General features: G+C 38.8%; 1 protein-coding gene and 1 long non-coding RNA gene across 4 annotated transcripts; one reads left to right on the top strand and one right to left on the bottom strand.

Annotated features, from left to right (window-relative positions):
* Positions 1 to 1,817: 1,817 nt before the first annotated feature.
* LOC122984224 lies at positions 1,818 to 4,611 on the bottom strand. The gene is made up of 3 exons (XR_006403850.1): positions 4,420 to 4,611; positions 2,773 to 3,052; positions 1,818 to 1,879 (listed from the first exon to the last, which is right to left on the bottom strand). It is a non-coding gene; the product is annotated as an uncharacterized LOC122984224 (long non-coding RNA).
* Positions 4,612 to 7,683: 3,072 nt separating this feature from the next.
* rabgef1l (RAB guanine nucleotide exchange factor (GEF) 1, like) lies at positions 7,684 to 17,533 on the top strand. 3 transcript variants are annotated; one of them, XM_044353670.1, is made up of 9 exons: positions 7,684 to 7,823; positions 8,499 to 8,692; positions 8,840 to 9,012; positions 10,893 to 11,071; positions 11,751 to 11,832; positions 11,933 to 12,065; positions 12,219 to 12,310; positions 12,421 to 12,677; positions 14,315 to 17,533. In XM_044353670.1, exons 2-9 carry the CDS (start codon positions 8,520 to 8,522, stop codon positions 14,741 to 14,743), a joined length of 1,518 nt encoding a protein of 505 aa, XP_044209605.1. In that variant the 5' UTR covers positions 7,684 to 7,823; positions 8,499 to 8,519; the 3' UTR covers positions 14,744 to 17,533. The 3 variants fall into 3 exon arrangements, with proteins under 3 accessions (XP_044209605.1, XP_044209604.1, XP_044209606.1); XM_044353669.1 differs by having other exon boundaries at positions 8,496 to 8,692; XM_044353671.1 differs by lacking the exon at positions 7,684 to 7,823 and adding an exon at positions 7,927 to 8,373 and having other exon boundaries at positions 8,496 to 8,692.
* Positions 17,534 to 18,499: the final 966 nt, after the last annotated feature.

Below are 18,499 nucleotides of genomic sequence, written 5' to 3'. Positions count from 1 at the left end.
TTCTACTACTAAATTCAGATAAAACTGAAGTTATTGTGCTTGGCCCTAAACACCTTAGAAACACATTATCTAATGATAAAGCTACTCTGGATGGCATTACCCTGGCCTCCAGCACCACCGTAAGGAATCTGGGAGTTATCTTTGATCAAGGACTGCCTTTTTTTCACTTACGTAATATCACAAAAATCAGGCACATCCTGTCCCTAAAAGATGCAGAAAAACTAGTTCACGCATTTGTTACTTCTAGGCTGGATTATTGCAATTCCTTATTATCAGGCTGCCCTAACAGGTCTCTAAAGACTCTCCAGTTGGTCCAGAATTCAGCTGCAAAAACTGGAAAAAGAGATCACATTTCTCCCATTTTAGCTTCACTACATTGGCTTCCTGTAAAATCTAGAATAGAATTTAAAATCCTTCTCCTCACTTACAAAGCCCTTAATGGTCAGGCACCATCATATCTTGAAGAGCTCATAACACCGTATTATCCCACTAGAACACTGCGCTCCCTGTATGCAGGCTTACTGGTGGTCCCTACAGTCTTTAAAAGTAGAATGGGAGGCAGAGCCTTCAGCTATCAGGCTCCTCTTCTATGGAACCATCTACCGGATTCAGTCCGGGGCGCAGACACCCTCTCTATGTTTAAGAGTAGGCTTAAAACTTTCCTTTTTGATAAAGCTTATAGTTAGGGCCGACCAGGCTCGCCTTGGATCAGCCCTTAGTAATGCTTTATAGGCCTAGACTGCTGGGGGACTTCCCATGATGCACTGAGCTCCTCTCTCCTCCTCCTCCTCTCCATCTGTATGCATTCATGTAACATCAATGCATGGCACTAACTTTGCTTCTTCCCCGGAGTTTTTTGTGCTTTCTCATCTCACAGGAAAACCTGAGTCCCGGGCCGAACCTTCGCGGTCCTTCACAGTCCTGATGGCATCCTTCCCTGGCTATTGCTGCTTGTGCTGTCCCCCCTCCCCCTTTCCCTCTCTCTTTCTCTCTCTCAACCCAACCGGTCAAAGCAGATGGCCGCCCACCAAGAGCCGGGGTCTGCTTGAGGTTTCTACCCGTTAAAGGGGAGTTTTTCCTTACCGCTGTCGCCAAGTGCTTGCTCATGGAGGAATTGTTGGGTCTCTGTATATTAAAGAGTACGGTCTTGACCTGCTCTATGTGAAAAGTGCCTTGAGATGACTTCTGTTGTGATATGGCGCTATATAAATAAAAATTGATTGATTGATTGATGATGATCTTATTGCAAACAGACTGTATAGTAAATGACAGGAATCATCCATATATGACCATTATGCAAATATAAATACAAATGCATTTGGACTACATTCAGTATAATTAAGGACTCCCTACAAGTGGTTGTAATTAAGTCACTTTACTTAATCTTTATAGATATTTCTCCATCTAGCAAAAATAAATCAATATTTTTTCTTTTTGAAACATTTCACGACTGTGAAATTTCATACCCACCAAACATTTTTATATTTCATAACTTGGACTTCTCCCTGGAAAATACAAGGTGAAAAGATCTGCTGCTGGTGAAGAACAAAATGTAGATTTCTGCCGGCCAACAAGGTTTTATTTTCTTTGCAAAGAAAAGGTCATGGTTTTTAAAAAATGAGTAGTGTACAGTACTCAGTGTAACTGAATCTACTAGACTTCTTTGTTACTCTCTGCTCTCTAAAACTAAACAAGATGAAAAGTATCATGATATGTCTCTGAAACCAATCCAACACTTGCTGAAAACATTAGTATAGTGTAATATATGCATAGAGTTTGTATCCAAGACATCAAGTATGAGCATATATCCTATATCTTCATTTTCCCTGTCCACAACGCATCAGCAGGATGAATGGCAAGTTCTGCTCCTCCTGAGACACTGTGGATGGAAACAGCAAAACACAAAGTCACTGCAACAGATTACTGTGTATGTATTTAAGATATGTATTTCTCTGTTTCTCTCTGTTCTCGAAGCTACAGTACAATATAGGGTGTCACACTTAAAGGATAGGGCTGGTGATATTCAGTATTATTATTGTTTTCAATAAAATCCCATGAAAAGATGGAAAAACAACAATGAACCTCAATTGTTGTACAAAAACAATAAAAAACACATGAGTAAGCCCTGCTGCTGCACTGGCTCACATGTTTTTTTCATTACAGTTAACATGGACACTATAGTTTATACCATCCTGCTGCTGTAAATACTCACTAACACACCAAATGTGTAGTAATCCGCAGCTGAAAATAGTCCCCCAACAAATACACTATTTACTCCTGTTTGAGTGACGTTTGCTAAAAATGACAGTGCCCAGCTGTTAAAGGAAATTACTGAGCCTTTTGGGAAAATGAAACTATATGTTTGATACCCCTTTTTTAAAGGTTTTGGTCTTCAGTAAGAACTAATCTGCTTGGGGCTGAATGCTACAAACAGTACAGTAGTACAAGTCAGGAAACAGAATGTATTGAGAGACAGACTACAGCATTGTTGGTTTTGGTCTTTTCATGGGATTTGTTGACAATAAGAGAAATATCAAATAAAGCCAAATTTATTATTTGAACAAAAATAGGATAAATGTATTCAATACAGTTATTGTCACTGTGATTACTGTTCAAAACAATATACTTCTCTATGTACTGTATGTAACATAGCTCTGAACATAACAGTGTCAAGGTACAATATTAATTTGTGACAACACTTGCATAAAAGTAGGGCAAAGGTCTCCCTAGCTCATTAATGTTTAGCAACTCCTGTGAAATATGTCAGCTCACCTGGTTAAACAGGTGGATCAGGGCAGGCCCAGGGTTCTGTGAAGTGCAGGATCTCTGCCTTTAAGGTGAACAATCAACTTGCAGCTGGCTTCATCTCCTTTCTTCTTCACCGTGTCAATGAGACAGCGTGCCTTGTCTGCCTTGCTCAAGTTCTCCTCAAGTATTGAGTCTTTCTCCCCATCATTCAAGATACCATCTCCTAAAAGGTCATCCAGGAGCTGCTTAATAAGTTCTTTGTTCGCCCCCTCCACAAATCTAACCCGAACCCTGGCGAGCTGGTCTAGAAAAATAATTATGGAGAAAAAAAACTCAAAATTTGGTTTCTGAAGGTGGTATAAGATCCTAAAGATGAATATGACAGTAAAATATTTACAAAAGGTGTCTGCAGATCTACATTTGAAACTCAAAATATGATTTGAAATGAATATATGATGTGAAAAATATAAATATATTTCTCAAATGTTTTCCACATGGTTAAGTTAAACTGTAATGGTAGATAATGGGTGAGCGGTGGAAGAAGTACTCAAATCCTTAACTAAAGTGCTTAAGTTACAAATACCCTCTTATAAAAAAAATTGTATTCACAATTGCATTCACAATTTTAGTTCAGAAGTTTCAGAGAGCTATATCATAACCTATGATATATTATTGGATTACTATTAGTGATGCATCAGTATGTAAGCAGCATTTTAACATCATAACGGGTCAAGTTACTTTATGTACTATTGGGTTTTTTAAACTATAATAAAAACGGATCATTGTTTTGTATTAAAATCCTAATCTGCAGATTAACTAGTAATAATAGTTGTGGAATAAATGTATTTTAGTAAAAGATACAATATTTACATCTGAATTGTAGGTGGAGTAGAACTATAATGTTGCATAACAGGGAAATACTCAGTTAAAAGTACCTCAAATTGCACGTAAATCGGATGTACAGTACTTTACACTACTGCAATGAATGTAGCCCGTAAAGGTAAAGTGTGTCTGTGTTTTGGGTCATTGTGTGTCTTCCTAGGGTGGTTATGAAACCTATATGACATGTAGTTTTCCTAGAGGCGAAAATTAATGTGTCTATAATAGTATGAATTTATATTTTTTTATATACGGGTTTCTCAATCAGGGGAAATAAGTCAGTGAAACCATTCATTTCATCTAATCTCTTATGTATGGTCATAGTTTTTGCCACCTAATCTTAAAAAAGTTCTTGACCTAAAAGTTCTTGACCTAAAAACATCACAAGTGGCTTTCAAAGTTGTGGGATTCTTATGGCTAAAGCTTGTTTATGCATCTTTATGGAGGAATGCATACCCTGGGCTTTCAGTGTCACTTTTTCTTTCTAAAAGAAAAAAAGCACTCGGCTAGTTTAAAATAAAGCGGATGCAACCGTCTGTCGTGCGTAATGTAATTTGGATACGCCCACGCTGCAGCTCAAAGCTGCACTTAACTTTGCGCAAACTTTACTTGTAACTCTCGACATAGCTCATATTAGCGTCACACAAACGAAATACTAAAAAACTAGCCTCCTTTGCAGACTCCCTACTTGTAGATCTGACCGCCTGTATCAAACTACCGCCGACTTTATCTTGAGTTATACGCACATACACAATTGCATGAAAAATACATTTAGACCACAAATCATCTTACCCGCCATTGCTCATGAAACTCGTATCACAGAGTCGTGCCGCTTAAAGCCAAACGAGTTTTACTGTAACAACGAAAGTCCTTCCCGCTTGTACTGTAGCTACGTATGCGTAAAGTTTTGGAGATGTCGCGTCATGGATTATTAGTTTCGGGGTGGAGTCATCATGCTTTCCGTGAATCCTTTTGCTTCTTCACCATGCCAATGAGACAGGGCTCTCTTTACTTCTGTGTTGTTTTTTCTTGAAGTCTCAGTAGTAAAGAGTCAAGCAGGGTCGAGCACTGTGCTTTTGTGTAATTTTGAGGCTACTTCACTTAAATACATTTCCATTCTCTGCTACATTATGCTTTTATTATTATTTGCCTCCAAAAAGTAGTGGAGTAAAACTTCATTTATACAGCACATTTCATTCGGAAAGATGTAATACAGTGTGCTTCACAAAACCATGAAAAACATAACAACAAATGCAATGCTGTACTTTTTACTCCCTGTTTATCTGCATCAGTAGTAAGGATCCAACAATGTAATATGGAAAAAGAAGATAACTCCAGGAGTCATTCTGCTGCATAACGTTTAATATATTAAGTACATTTTTCTCATGATGCTTCTGAACGTCTTTTTTCTTCAGTAGAAATATTGAATGCAGGACTTGTAACACTTGAAATACTTCTTCTGCCACTGCATTTCTTTAACAGCTGCTCTGCAGATAAAGATTTTGGGTGACATACAAAACTCCTCATATATAATATCCATGTGCAATGTGCATTATCAAAGACCACATAAAAAAGGTGGCGAATACATCAAATGTTCACCCATATGTGTCATTCTGGATGTGAAAAATGCATTGTTACAGATTAAATGTTGCAATTAGAATATAAAGTAGTTAAAATAGCTACAGCCACAACATTAAAAATAATGATTACACATTAATGCAATGACTAGTAAAACAAAAATGTAATATCCATAGTAAAATGACAGTATGAAAGGGGGCATTCTCCAAATCTTAGTTACTTTTGATACTTTGAGCACATTTATCTAAAAATACTTGGTTTTTACTTAAGCAAAGGTGCCGAGTACTTCTTCCACTGCTGAGTCTTTCTCCTCATTACTCAAGAACCAGACTGTAAGGTCCATAGATAGGTGTGTGTGTGTGTGTGTGTGTGTGTGTGTGTGTGTGTGTGTGTGTATGTGTGAGTGATTGAGAGAGAGAGAGAAATACATAATGTAATATGTGTACAATTTATGACATTAATAAATATATTAATATATTACAGTAGGTGTGTTTACTGAATCTATTTCGGGTTGCTACATAAAAGATATTGCTTAATGTAGCCATTCAGAATACCAAAGACAGTTCTTGCATATTAAGTTCAGGCAAAATTGAAAAAATAAAATCATTGTCTGCAATATAAATGCACAATTATGAGATTATCTTCATGATTGAAAGCATGGTTTGTTCTCATGGAGCTATGATAATCAAAATTCTACCAGAATCTTTGTTTTTTTGGTTCATTCGAGACAAGCACAGTTGTCCTATGCTCATTACTTAAAATAAAAGCTAGTATTGGTAGAAAAATACAAGGATTAAAAATACAATATAAGCCTCTTTCATCATAGATTCCAATTAGAGCAAGTTTAAAAATGGATCCAGGTAACATGGCTGCCATATGACTCCATCCCAAAATGGCAGTTCACTATGACTCATTGCATCTATGGCAACGGTCATCCAGGAGCTTCTCATAACATCATCCACAAACTTCACAACTTGACGACATCTGTACAAAGGGAGATATTAGGATTTAGATAAGGTCCTTTTAGCAGAACACAGTGTGACGTGTCGCAGTAGAAGAAGAAAATGGCTGAATTCCATTTAGCTGCTTCAGTTTCAGGGTCCTGATGTTGTGCATGATGGCTCAAGATTCAAGATTCAAAAAACTTTAATGTCCCAGAGGGGAAATTTGCTTTACAGACAGTAGTCCAACACAAATACATACAATACAACATACACAACACAGCACAAGATCTGTTCCTCTTACACTGTCTACTACACATTAAAATACACAATTTTTACTTTTATGGCCTTGATATTTTCAGAAAAACACTCAATTTGCATCTTACATTTTACATATCTCCAGCTGATTTCCCACATTTTCTCACTCAGTAGCACATATGCTATCATAAAATCTCATAAGTGGCTCATGGTAATATATTGGCCTTTTTGTTTGGTTTGCTCACATAAAAAAATATTTACAAAAATAAAATTTAAAAACAAGTGCAATTCTGCCCATCCTATTTCTTTTGCAACACTAATCATCACAACATGATATACCCTTTTGACATACAGTACTGGGCAAAAGTTTTAGGCACTAAAAGTAAAGGGAGGATGCTTTCAAAAATAATGCTATGAATGGTTGGAATGTATCAATTAACTTCATACAACGTTCAGTAAAAAGAGGAAACCTAAATGAAATCAGTATTTAGTGCAAGCATGCTTTGCCTTTAAAACAGCAGCAGTTCTCCTCGGTACACTTGCAAACAGTTTTTCAAGGTTCTTGGCAGGTCGGTTGTTCCAGTCATCTTGGAAAAGTTGCCACAGTTCTTCTGTGGATTTAGGTTGTTTCAGTGTCTTCTGTCTCTGCATGTACTCCCAGACTGACTCCATGATGTTGAGATCATGGGTCTATGTGGGAGCCAAACCATCTGTTGCAGGACTCCTTGTTCTTCTTGTTGCTGAAGATAGTTATTTATGACTCTGGCTGTATGTTAGAGTTTGTTGTCATGCTGCAGAATAAATTTGGGAAAGATCAGACGCCTCCCTGATGATATTGCATCAGGGATAAGAATGTAAACATCTCAAGTGCCTAAACTAGGTCACCAAAGACACCACCTCTTGGACACATTTTATTTCACTATGACTACTTATGTTCAAAAACAAACTTTGGACTTCAATTTATATCCAGCTTACTGTTTTGAGCAGTTGAACAGACTTGCAAAAAACATTAAACTAATGGATTAGTCCACCAAAATTGGGCATCTAAAACTGCTTTTAAAGGGGTGGTTTTATATCGTCTTATATAATAGGAATGTGCGTGTTTCTATTGAAAAGGGTCTTAACTTAGAGTATTAACATCAATATTTGTAGCAAATAAGAATGATTAACATTATTATTTCCTCACAATGCCATTTTTTTCTGATAAAGTATATTGGCTATTGCACTGTGTCAACGTTAGGTGGCGATAAACCCTTTATATTCATTCGTAACACACTTTAAAAAAGAAAAGAAGAAAAATTGACAGACAAAATGGCCGTAGGGCGAAGCTAGCTGCCTGGCAAATGTAAACATCCACCCTCAGCAGACTGAAGCGACGACAGCATTACCTGATAGCTTGTTGACTCTGCGAATGAGAGTGTATGTTGACACCAAATTCCTGTCGCCAAACATAGAGCATCTTCATCAACACGCTGTTAATCTAGCTAGTTAGTTAGCTTAGCTGGCTAGGCTAGCTCTGTAATTAGCTTGAGTAAACACTGGTAGGTAGCTGCAGATTAGCTCGCTGGTTTCGCGTTTGTTTTTGAGCGTGAAAACCAACTTTTGCAGTCCGAATATACTTATCTACAACAACACAACCATCTTTCTGAATGACAGAAGGCTATCGTAACGAAGGGACAAAACTGTATTTAAGGCTGTATCTGTATTGTCAGGTCATGTTTGTGAGAGGCAGCGACTGGACATGAGCTAATGCTAACAAAGCTGGAGACTCTCCTTTAGTATCTTATTATTCGCTGCTTGTGTTTTGTACATAATTAATTAAAGACATCAAATTAGACTCGTCGGGCCTCTGGTTAAACGTTTTGAATTAGCTGGGTCTGATTAATGACGTGTGGTGACATTGATCCCAGCTACAACTCAACGATGCACAAAGTTTTTGTTAATTCTTGAAAGGCAAATTGAAGGACCAGTAAGACCTGTCTTTACATACGACAATACAAAGTTCTGGTCACTACGGTGCTGGACGACCTCACTGTCTTGATTTTTTACTGTTTTCTGTCGTGTGTCCCCCCCCCCCCCCCCCCCCAACAGCAGTCTTCCTAACTCTGGTGAGAGATGTTGAGCCAGCGGCGTGGTATCCATCTGGACCAGTCCGAACTGCTTTGCAAGAAAGGATGCGGTTTTTATGGCAACACAGCTTGGCAAGGCCTTTGCTCAAAGTGCTGGCGAGAGGAATATCAGCGAGACAGACAAAAACAGATTCAAGAAGACTGGGCACTTGCTGAGAGGTTTGTCTGTCTTTGTGTTGAAATTTGAACTCTTATTTCTACACAGTGTCTGTTGCTGTCTTACCTCCTCATCTTCTTTTGCTTGAGTTCCTGTCCATCTGTCCACCTGACAGCGATTAACAGTGGTGCTGTATTTTCCCGTCCTAGGCTGCAAAGAGAGGAAGAGGAAGCGTATGCAAGTAGAAATCAGAAGGCCCAACCACAGCCCTCCATCACACCCTTCAGCAAGTTTGAGGAAAGGAAAACAAAGGAGAAGTCCAGCAAGGTCAACACAGTCACAAAGTTTTTTACTCCTTCCACAAAAACACCGCCAAAAAAAGGTACATCATTTTACACACTGTAAGAGATGCTAGTCATTAATCATCAAATATTTGTAATTTTACAGGTATTTTTGCTGCTCTTGCATTAAGAGATAACTGTGTCGATATCAAGCACATTTTTGTGTGACTGGCTTTCGTAACCTGTTACTGGAGACACATGAGGAAATAAAACCAGACTGTGGTCTCCCAAATTATCTCAATAATCCGTGTCTCTTTTCAGTTCAACCACTTCCTTAGATTTGTTGCTATAACCTACATGCAGTCTGGTTAAAAGAGGCTATTAGACTTCAGCACACAGCAACACTATGTGGCAAAGGAAGTGCTTATACAGTGCTTATACAAAATCATCATACCCCTTTGAAATAGTTACTTTATTTGTTGTACAGCCTGAAATCAAAATCCTTTTTTAAAAAAAAAGCTTTATTTACAAATTAAACCTTACAACATCAAACTAATGAAAAAAAGGCAGCAACAGGGTTGGGAAATTCATCAGTCCCCTGATTTAATACTTTGTAGAGCCACCTTTTGGTACAATTACAGCCATTAATCTGTTTGGATATGTCTCTACTAGCTTTGCACACCTAGATTGGGTAATATCTGCCCATTCTTCCTTGCTGAATTGTTCGAGTTCAGTCAAATTCGGTGGTGAGCAGCAATGAACTGCTCTCTTCAAGTCCATCCACAGATGTTCTATCAGACTTAAATCAGGGCTCTGACTTGGCCACTCAAGTGCATTTACCTTCCTGTCCTTAACCCACTCCGTTGTTCTTTTGGCAGTGTGTTTAGGATTGTTGTTGTGTTGGAAGGTGAATGACCTGCCCATCCTCAGCTGTCTAGCAGAGGGACGCAGGTTTTCCTCAAGAATTTGAGTGTACTTGGCAGCATCCATTTTCCCTTCAGTCCTGACCTATTGCCCAGTCCCCACTGAAGAGAAACATCACCACAACGTAATGTTGCCACCACCATACTTCATAATAGGTGTGGTGTGTTTCAGGTTGTGTGCTGTGTTTGGTTTTCGCCAAACATGTGCTTGGAGTTCAGTCCAAAAAGTTCAGTCTCAGTCTCATCTGCCCACAGAAACGTTTTCCACATGGCAACAGAATCTTCCAGGTTTGTTTTTGTATAGCACAAACGAGACTGTGTATGGCACGTTTTCAGAAAAGGCTCCTTTGTTGCCACACTGCCATATAGGCCAGCTTTGTTTAAAGCTTGTGAGATTGTTGTCACATGCACAGACAGACCAGTCCCAGCCATAAAAATTTGTAAGTCCTTCAAAGTTGCCTTTAGCCTCTTGGTAGCCTCTCTGATCAGTGTCCTCCTGGCTCAGTCATCCAGTCTGGACGGACGGCCTGATCTATGCAAGGTGTTGGTGGTACCATACGCTTTCCACTTCTTAATGAACAGTACTCAGTACTTTGAAGCCTTAGAAATCTTTTTGTAGCCTTCACCTAACTTGTACCTTCCTCCAAACTTTATCCCAGAGGCCATTTGAAAGCACTTTTCCAACCATGGTGAATGCTTTGCAGTACCATTCACTACTAGTAGTGGAATCACTGGTTTTATTCTGAATTTTTATTCTGTAATCAAAATCACTATACTTGATGTCAGGTGGGGGGCAATTAGCCTGGTGTTTGATCTAGAAGTTGATTGGTTGCACTTGAGCAAGTTTATAATGTTATACTGTAAGGGGCTGATCACTTAACCAAACCAGGTCTTTCACTAATTCATTTTTAATAATTGTCCAGAATTTTTTTAAAATGCTTTGATGATGAGGGTTATATTGTGTACATGCAGCTCAAAAAAGTTATTTTTTTCATTTATTTTAATTTCCAGGGTGTAATGTGACAAAGGTTAAAGTAACATTAAATATCTTCTCCCAGATGCTTCTCCTTTTGATGCTCAGTCCAGCCCAAGCCCCAGCTCGTCAGCAAGCCGGCATTCCTCTGTGGACACTGACCACGCAACGCGGGAGTTCATTGATTTTCTCAAGCCTCTGAAGTCTGGCAGGGAGATCTTCAAACAGTGCCGGGCCTTCACTGAGAGTATGGCCTATAAGCGGGTGAGCTACAGTGGATTACTTGCAATGTTTTTGTGTGTTAGCGGGTGAATTGAGCTTTTAGGAGACAGGTTATTATTGTGTATGAATATCTCTGTAACTTGTTCATTTTTGCTTAAATTTATTTTTTGTGTGTTTTTGCTCAAAGCAGGTGACACTGATTGCAGTAGTTGTTTTTTTTAAAGTCATTGTGATTGCATTACTTATCATTTTCCACCAGTGTGTAGCTGTCTTACTCTTTAATTACCACCTGTCCTGATTAATTACTAAACACATCACCTCATTAAGTGTCCATATGAATGAAATAAGCACAAATTGCTTCATCTCAAATGTTGAAAACAGGCAGCATTTACTTTTTTCATGACATTGTCAAATATCTTGAACATTTAACATTTAAACATAGAGCTGGTGGAACGTTCAAAGCTTCCCTACAAGATGCTGACTGTCGTTTTGTTGCCTTAAGTGAAAACAAGTTTTTGTTGTTATCAATATCAAATCTGCTGCCTTCAGTCTTTGTATTTCTAAAAACTTCTACACTGTGTTAAATAGGAACTATTTATCTATTTAACATTGTCTAGTAATTGTCACATTTGAACAGATAAGGTGATCACATTTTAATATATAAAACTATCAGAATATAAGACCTGCCAGTATAATTGTTTATGTCCATTCCTTCATACAGGACATGGGTGCTGACGAGCTGTCAGAGTGTGTACAGGACTTTTACCAGAACCTCTCAGAACGCCTCCAGACCCAATTCAAAGGTACTGCTTTACTCTTGCACTCATGAAGAATCAGCTATAAACAGATGAGTCTGAACATCACAAACCTTATACAATATATTCTTTGTGCTTCTATGTCTAGGTTCATCAGAGCATGTAGAGAGCGTTATGGATGAAGTAGAGAAGTACATGATGACTCGTCTCTACAAGGAAGTCTTCTGTCCTGAGACCACAGATGACGAGAAGAAAGACCTGGCTATTCAGAAGAGAATCAGGTTAGTGCACAACAGTTGTAATAATGCCAGAAAATGCGACTCAAATCGTCATTAATCTCCCTGAATTTCCTCAGAGGACAATGACTCACCATTGCGGGTAAAATGACAACATCAGAGTTACTTAGATTGAAATTCTGATTGTGTTTTTTACAGAGCCTTGCACTGGGTCACCATTGAGATGCTGTGTGTCCCTGTAGACGAGGAGATCCCTGAAGTGTCTGACAGTGTGGTTAAAGCCATCACAGGTGAGAGTTATTTTTCAGAATGCCACAGCAGGACATCACCTCATCATCCTGGTGGTAGAGATCCAGTAAGATTTTCAGATGAACAATTTACCATCTCTGCATCATTCCAGATGTGATCGAAATGGATTCCAAGCGTGTGCCCAAGGACAAGCTGGGGTGCATCACTCGTTGCAGCAAGCACATCTTCAACGCCATCAAAGTCAGCAAGAAGGAGGCAGCGTCTGCAGATGACTTCCTCCCCACACTCATCTACATTGTGCTGAAGGCAAACCCTCCTCGGCTTCAGTCCAACATCCAGTACATCACCCGCTTCTGCAACCCCAGCAGACTCATGACTGGAGAGGATGGTTACTACTTCACTAACCTGGTGAGGAAATTAGTACATGCTTGTGTAACCCCTCTATTCCAGCTCAGTCTTCGCAGACTTAAGAGACCACTCGACGACTTCTCTCAGGTTCACGGCACATTTATTTCTCAGCACAGCTGTTAGAAAAACACACATCAATGTGGCTGGTGATGGTCAGATATACAGTACAGCTCCTTGTCCCACATCTGAAATTGGCGGTGGCAAAAGGGATGAGCTGACGTTTTCCAGTCACTATATTTAACACCACCGACCACGGGAGGGCGCTCAAATCAACAAATAAAAGGAGCCTTGCATATATTAACCTGTTTTCAAAGAAAATAATGAAAATGAAAAACAGCAAGATAACTTGCTTGCAAAATAAAATAAATACTGAATGAACAGAAATGAATTTTGACGAACTTCAACAATCTATAACAACCTTGTTACACTTGTATGCATGTATCTGGCTTATATGTGTTTGCCTTTAAGTATCCATATATTCACATTTTCGAAGCAGAAAATCCACCATAAAACATTTAAAACACTAGAATATACAAATCAAAAGATATAACTTGTGATGTACTGTGGATTATTGGGGTCCATGTTACATTATTTTCTAATGACCAGGTAATCATCAGGTCCATTTTGTGGTGATATCTCATGTTTTCTTTTTATATTCATATTTTATTTAACCTCTATTTAACCAGGATTCCTATTGAGATTAAGAATCTCTTTCAAGGAAGACATGGCCAAGACAGCAGCAGCACAAATAAAAACACATAGTTAACAGACACAATAAGAAAATAAAAACAAGCATAAGGAAACTCACAAACTCACAAAGAGAAATTTCTTGGAAACAGTTACGTCACCAGGTAACTTAAAAACATTTACATTGTAGGGAATCTGCCTCTAATTCTTTCATATCATAAATTATTGGTCAAATATACACTATGACATCAGTCTACATTAAACATTTCTGTAGAGAAAAAAAAAATTGCTCATAAACTAAAGATGTCAGATTATGATTATCTGTGCAGCTCATATAGAAACCAATTACCTGTTACCACTCAGAGTCTTTTAGCCACAAGACGGTTAACATTATTCTGTGTAGCAGTTACAGTAAGCAGATCATATCCTGAAAACCTCGTACTTCACAGTGTTATTGTTCACTCCACTCATCATAAAACCAACAGCTGATTTGCTCTGGTAGTGAAGTCAGAAGAATAAAAAAGTCAGTGAAGAGGTCTTAAAATCTCTGAAACATTTAAGGCCTCAAGTAGCCTTGAATATAATTAAATACTGGTGTTTTACGTTTAAAGTCATTTATAACGGTTTTAAAAATATTTCAGGTTTTAGTCTTCTGTTCTTCTGTCTACTGATTGGTCGATAACTTTTATTTTCAAGTTCTTGTCTGTGTGGATGGGTATGTTCACCACTCCAATTGGCATTAAAGCGTCTTTAAAAGTTAGAAATTTGAGGAAATCTGGGGACTCCTGGTGATCAAGTGGTCTCTCCCCTTGTTTGCTGTCTGTCTCATCTGTCCAATAAAGGATAAAATGCCAGAACATTAATAAAAGAAAATCTGATGTTACTGACAATATGATGATGTTCTACAGTGACTTTTTCCCTTAATGACCCTCTACGTCCTCTCTCCCCAGTGCTGTGCAGTGGCCTTCATTGAGAAGCTGGATGGCCAGTCTCTGAACCTGAGCTCTGAGGAGTTTGAGCTCTACATGTCGGGCCAGGCATCCCCCAACTGGCCTCAGGCTGCTGGAGCTTCCTCCTGCTCCCCAGGCAGCACAGCTCTCAGTCAGGTCCATAAACGACTGGACCTGCTAACAGGGCTCGGGGAAAGGCAAGACCGTGTCATGGAGAAGGCTCGCCAGCTGGAAAACGACCTCATCGACTGGACGGACGAAGTGGAGCAGAAGGTGCAGAACGTTCTGCAGAGTTTCCCACCAGAGACGCAAAACCCTACCCCAACCACGGCTACTTCGACATCCGCATCTTCATCAGCAATCGACTCTGATAACGTTGAGAATGAGCTCCTGCCGCCACCACTGCAACCGCAAGTGTTTGCTGGTTGATGTGAAGAGCTCTGCCCTAAATTTAAAAAAAAATCCCTCTAGATGCTTTACTCCACCCTCCCCCTTTTCCCGGCTGTTAAACTTTGCTGTCCGTATGCACATACAGCCATCTTTATTCCATCCATCGTCCAGGTCCAGGCTGTGGACAGCGGCAGAAAACTAGAAGCCCTGAAACTACATTGAACAGTAATTGTACATTGGAATTAAAGCAATAGTTAAGAATTTGGGGAAATACTCTTATTCACTTTCTTACCAAGAGTTAGATGAGAAGATCAGTACCTCTCTCATATCTAGCAATTAAATACCAAGCTGGAGCCAAGAGGCAATTAGCTTAGCATAAATCAGCTAGCCTGGCTCTTTCTGACAGTAACAAAATCCGCCCACTAGCACCCCTGAAGCTCACTAATAAACACGTTATATCTTGTTCTTGTTTGTACAAAAATACAAGTGAAAAACAGCAAGTTTCAGTTTTTACAGAGGTCACTTGCCCAGCTATATCTTGAGTATCTGCTGGCTGCCTTGTAAACTCACAGTGATGACAAGTTTGCATGAAGTCATTGTGCAAGAAATGGTTTTGACGCCCCGTAAAACCACAACTTTCCTTTTTTTACACTCGAGTTTTTGTATGGATTAGTGAGCTTTGGAGGTGCTGGCAGGGAGACTTTGTTACCTTTGAACAGAGCCACACAAGCTGTTGCCCCCGTTTTCAGTCTCTATGCTAAACTAAACTTACTGCCTCCTGGCTTTAGCTTCATGATAAATGGAGAAACATAAGTGGTATTGATCGTCTCACCCAAGTCTAAGTAAAAAACTGATTAAGTATAAAACTGTTCCTTGAATATCAGACTATATGAGACGAAAAGTCCCAGAGTCAGCGCTGTAAGGGCAAATACACTCCAAATATTTTGTCCTGGTTGCAAAGAGAAAGATCTGGTGCATTCTGATGCTGTTTGAGTTTCAGTGCAGTTTCAGGATAAGCAGGCTACTGCAAACGTCCTTAGCCCAGCTATGTCCTCCAGAATTTTCTGGAAGTTCTAGAGGCGTTTTCCTAGACTATTTGGGAAATCTAATCCCCTCAGAGCATTTTCTGACTGTTGCTTCCTCCAATGGGATATGCAGGGAAACCTTCCACAGAGTGGCGTCCAGGAGACATCCTGATAAGATGCCCAAACAACCTCACCTGGCTCCTTTTTAATACAAAGGAGCAGTGGCTCCACTCCAAGCTCTTCCCGAACATCTCTGTTGGTCACCTACAACAGCATCTTCAGTACCTCAGTACTTAATTATCTTAGTTGTTGTTTGTGCAAACAGGATAGATGGTTGGATGTGATTTTTAGACATGTTTCTGTCATTATTCACATCTTTTCAGACAAAGGTTTTTGTCATTATGTTGAGGTATCTCCAGGTGTGTGGGTAGTGTGTGTGTCTGAGTGTGTGTGTCTGATTGTCATGTTGACAGGTAGAACTTTACAGCCCAAGTAACATCTGAAAACAGCAGCAGTAACTTTCAGTAATAATATGGTTTAAAGGAAATGGAGAAAGCTGAATGATCTGAAATTTAACTTCCTCCCACTAAAATAACCCTTCACTTCATGCTCGTGATTTGTATCATATTTACTGTGTATTTCCCTGTCCTGCGGAGAAGTGCGTGAGTGTGTTGCATGGAAATGTTCCATTAATGTTGATAAGTCATAAGTCCTCCAGTTGTGTGTGAGTAACATAGTCTTGTCTCATGCCAGACCTCTCACTACAGTCATAAGCTGGATGTACAGAAGTGATTTTATTTTTCTATAGAGTGGCAGGTATCAATTCCTCTGGATGCAATCGGAGACATTAATCCTGTAATATTTACAGTAGTACTCTTGTCATAGAACATTGCTTGAAGATGTATTACATGAATTGTAATGATTGAATAGGAAGTGATAAAAGCTTTCATCTAGTCATTTATCCTCTTAAGAGGGACTCTTAATAAGTATGTCCCATCAAAGAAAAAAAAATCTGTTTTTAGGTGAATTAATTCTTTGTTGCTGTTAGATTGGTAGATAAGAAGACAAAGATGAAGATATGAAATCACTCCTTAAGGCCTGTTGTTTTACCGGTGCAGAAGAATCAACACAACAGGTTTAACTTATTTTGAAGCACTTTTCTTTTGTTTGATTTTAAAGATCTTAATTCTGATTTAATGAAGGAGAATTGGTGTACTTGAGCTGAAAGGATACTTTGAACATAGTGTTGTGGACTGTTACCACACAGGCATATTTCAGCTGTCTTTGTATTTGGCAGTCAAATATTTGGGGAGAGTTGTATGTATGAAAAAAGGTGAAAGGCACATTTATTCCCCTTTGCCTCATGAGCTAATATTCCCATGTGTTGCTTGAATTGAATCTTATTTCTCATTCATATTTGCAACAAGTATAGTCAGTGTGTGTTTTGCTGTACAAGTTTAATTTGAGAAAAGGCTTTTAATGCAAACTTAATAGCTTGAATAACTACATATTGCACTGTATGCAGAAGCCATTTATCAGGTATTTTAAAAAGTTTCAAACATCTTTGTAACCTTATAGGTTTGTTATTGTATCACATGGGAGAAAGTAACTCAATGCTGTCTTTTATTTAAACGTAACTTATTGGGGCAGTATTGGTTTATTTGCATCTGTGGGTGTGTGACGATTAATAAAAATTGAAAATGCACGTGCACTCGTGTGCAGTTCCTCTTCATAATGTAATTTCACATGACTGCACGAATAGATTGTGCAAGCTGGGATTAAATAAAGAGTTGACTGAGAATTTCACTACTTCTGCAGTTCTGTATCATGTTGGGGAAATACAGAGGATATTAAGAAATATTCAGAAAAACACAAAATGCCAGAAATTCATTAACCTTTTTTCTTCATATACACACTGCAGTGATGGTGCTCATACTTTACTATTTTTTTAACATTGGGCTCTTGCAGGCTAACAGTTTGTCAAATTATTAAAGATCCCCTCCAGACATATAAGATACATAACAATACTCTGCTTGGGATAATAATGTGTCTAATGTGTTTTTTCCTCAAAAAAAGTAATTACCTCATTAAAAACCTTACAATTCCATCTATTCCTTCTCCTTCATTGAAAAATTCAGTATTGATGAATATGCAAATATTGTTAAAAGCTGTCTCCTCTTTCGCTGACAAGTCTTCTCAATGTATGTACCCTGGAGGCTTCAAGTGTAAATAAATATAGTTCAATGTCATACAGCTTGTTTTGAAATTTGAGTTTATTTCACGCCAAAAGTGTTCCCCACCTCACTAAGGAGGAATTTAAAATAAGGATTTATTTAGACCTTTTCTATACTATGTGATGTCATTTGTTGTTTTTGGCACATTTTTCCATTGAAAGAGCACCCAATTCTGCACTTCAATATGTCAGACCCTAAATTTAGAACCCTAAATTGCACTTTGTTCCTCCAGCTTACCGCATTACAACAGCATCAAATGGGCACTACACCACATCCTCTTCATTTAAAGGTTCTTTACGGGGCACTATCACATTTTCTTCCACTGAAAGGGCACCATGAGAGCACTTCATTCCAGATTGTCACATATAGACGCATTTCATCCTGATTTACCCACAACTAGACAGTCATTACAGGACTTTTGTATGTTTTCTCCTTTGTGCAGGCACCTTAGAGGGCACTTTCGTGTTTCTTGTTGTTGTTTTGTCCTTGAGTCCACCAGGGCTCTCAGGGGTGTACATGGGTACATTTCAACTGAA

The sequence above is a fragment of the Thunnus albacares genome, chromosome 6 (genome assembly GCF_914725855.1).
Source record: "Thunnus albacares chromosome 6, fThuAlb1.1, whole genome shotgun sequence".
NCBI lineage: Eukaryota > Metazoa > Chordata > Actinopteri > Scombriformes > Scombridae > Thunnus > Thunnus albacares.
This window is presented reverse-complemented; position numbering and strand designations above follow the sequence as displayed.

Bases quoted from the DNA above. Each gene is read 5' to 3' on its own strand.
- rabgef1l (XM_044353670.1), top strand. From the start codon at position 8,520: ATGTTGAGCCAGCGGCGTGGTATCCATCTGGACCAGTCCGAACTGCTT. The intron at 11,072-11,750 runs GTGAGCTACAGT...TCCTTCATACAG, and splicing joins AGAGTATGGCCTATAAGCGG to GACATGGGTGCTGACGAGCT. The intron at 12,678-14,314 runs GTGAGGAAATTA...CTCTCTCCCCAG, and splicing joins GTTACTACTTCACTAACCTG to TGCTGTGCAGTGGCCTTCAT.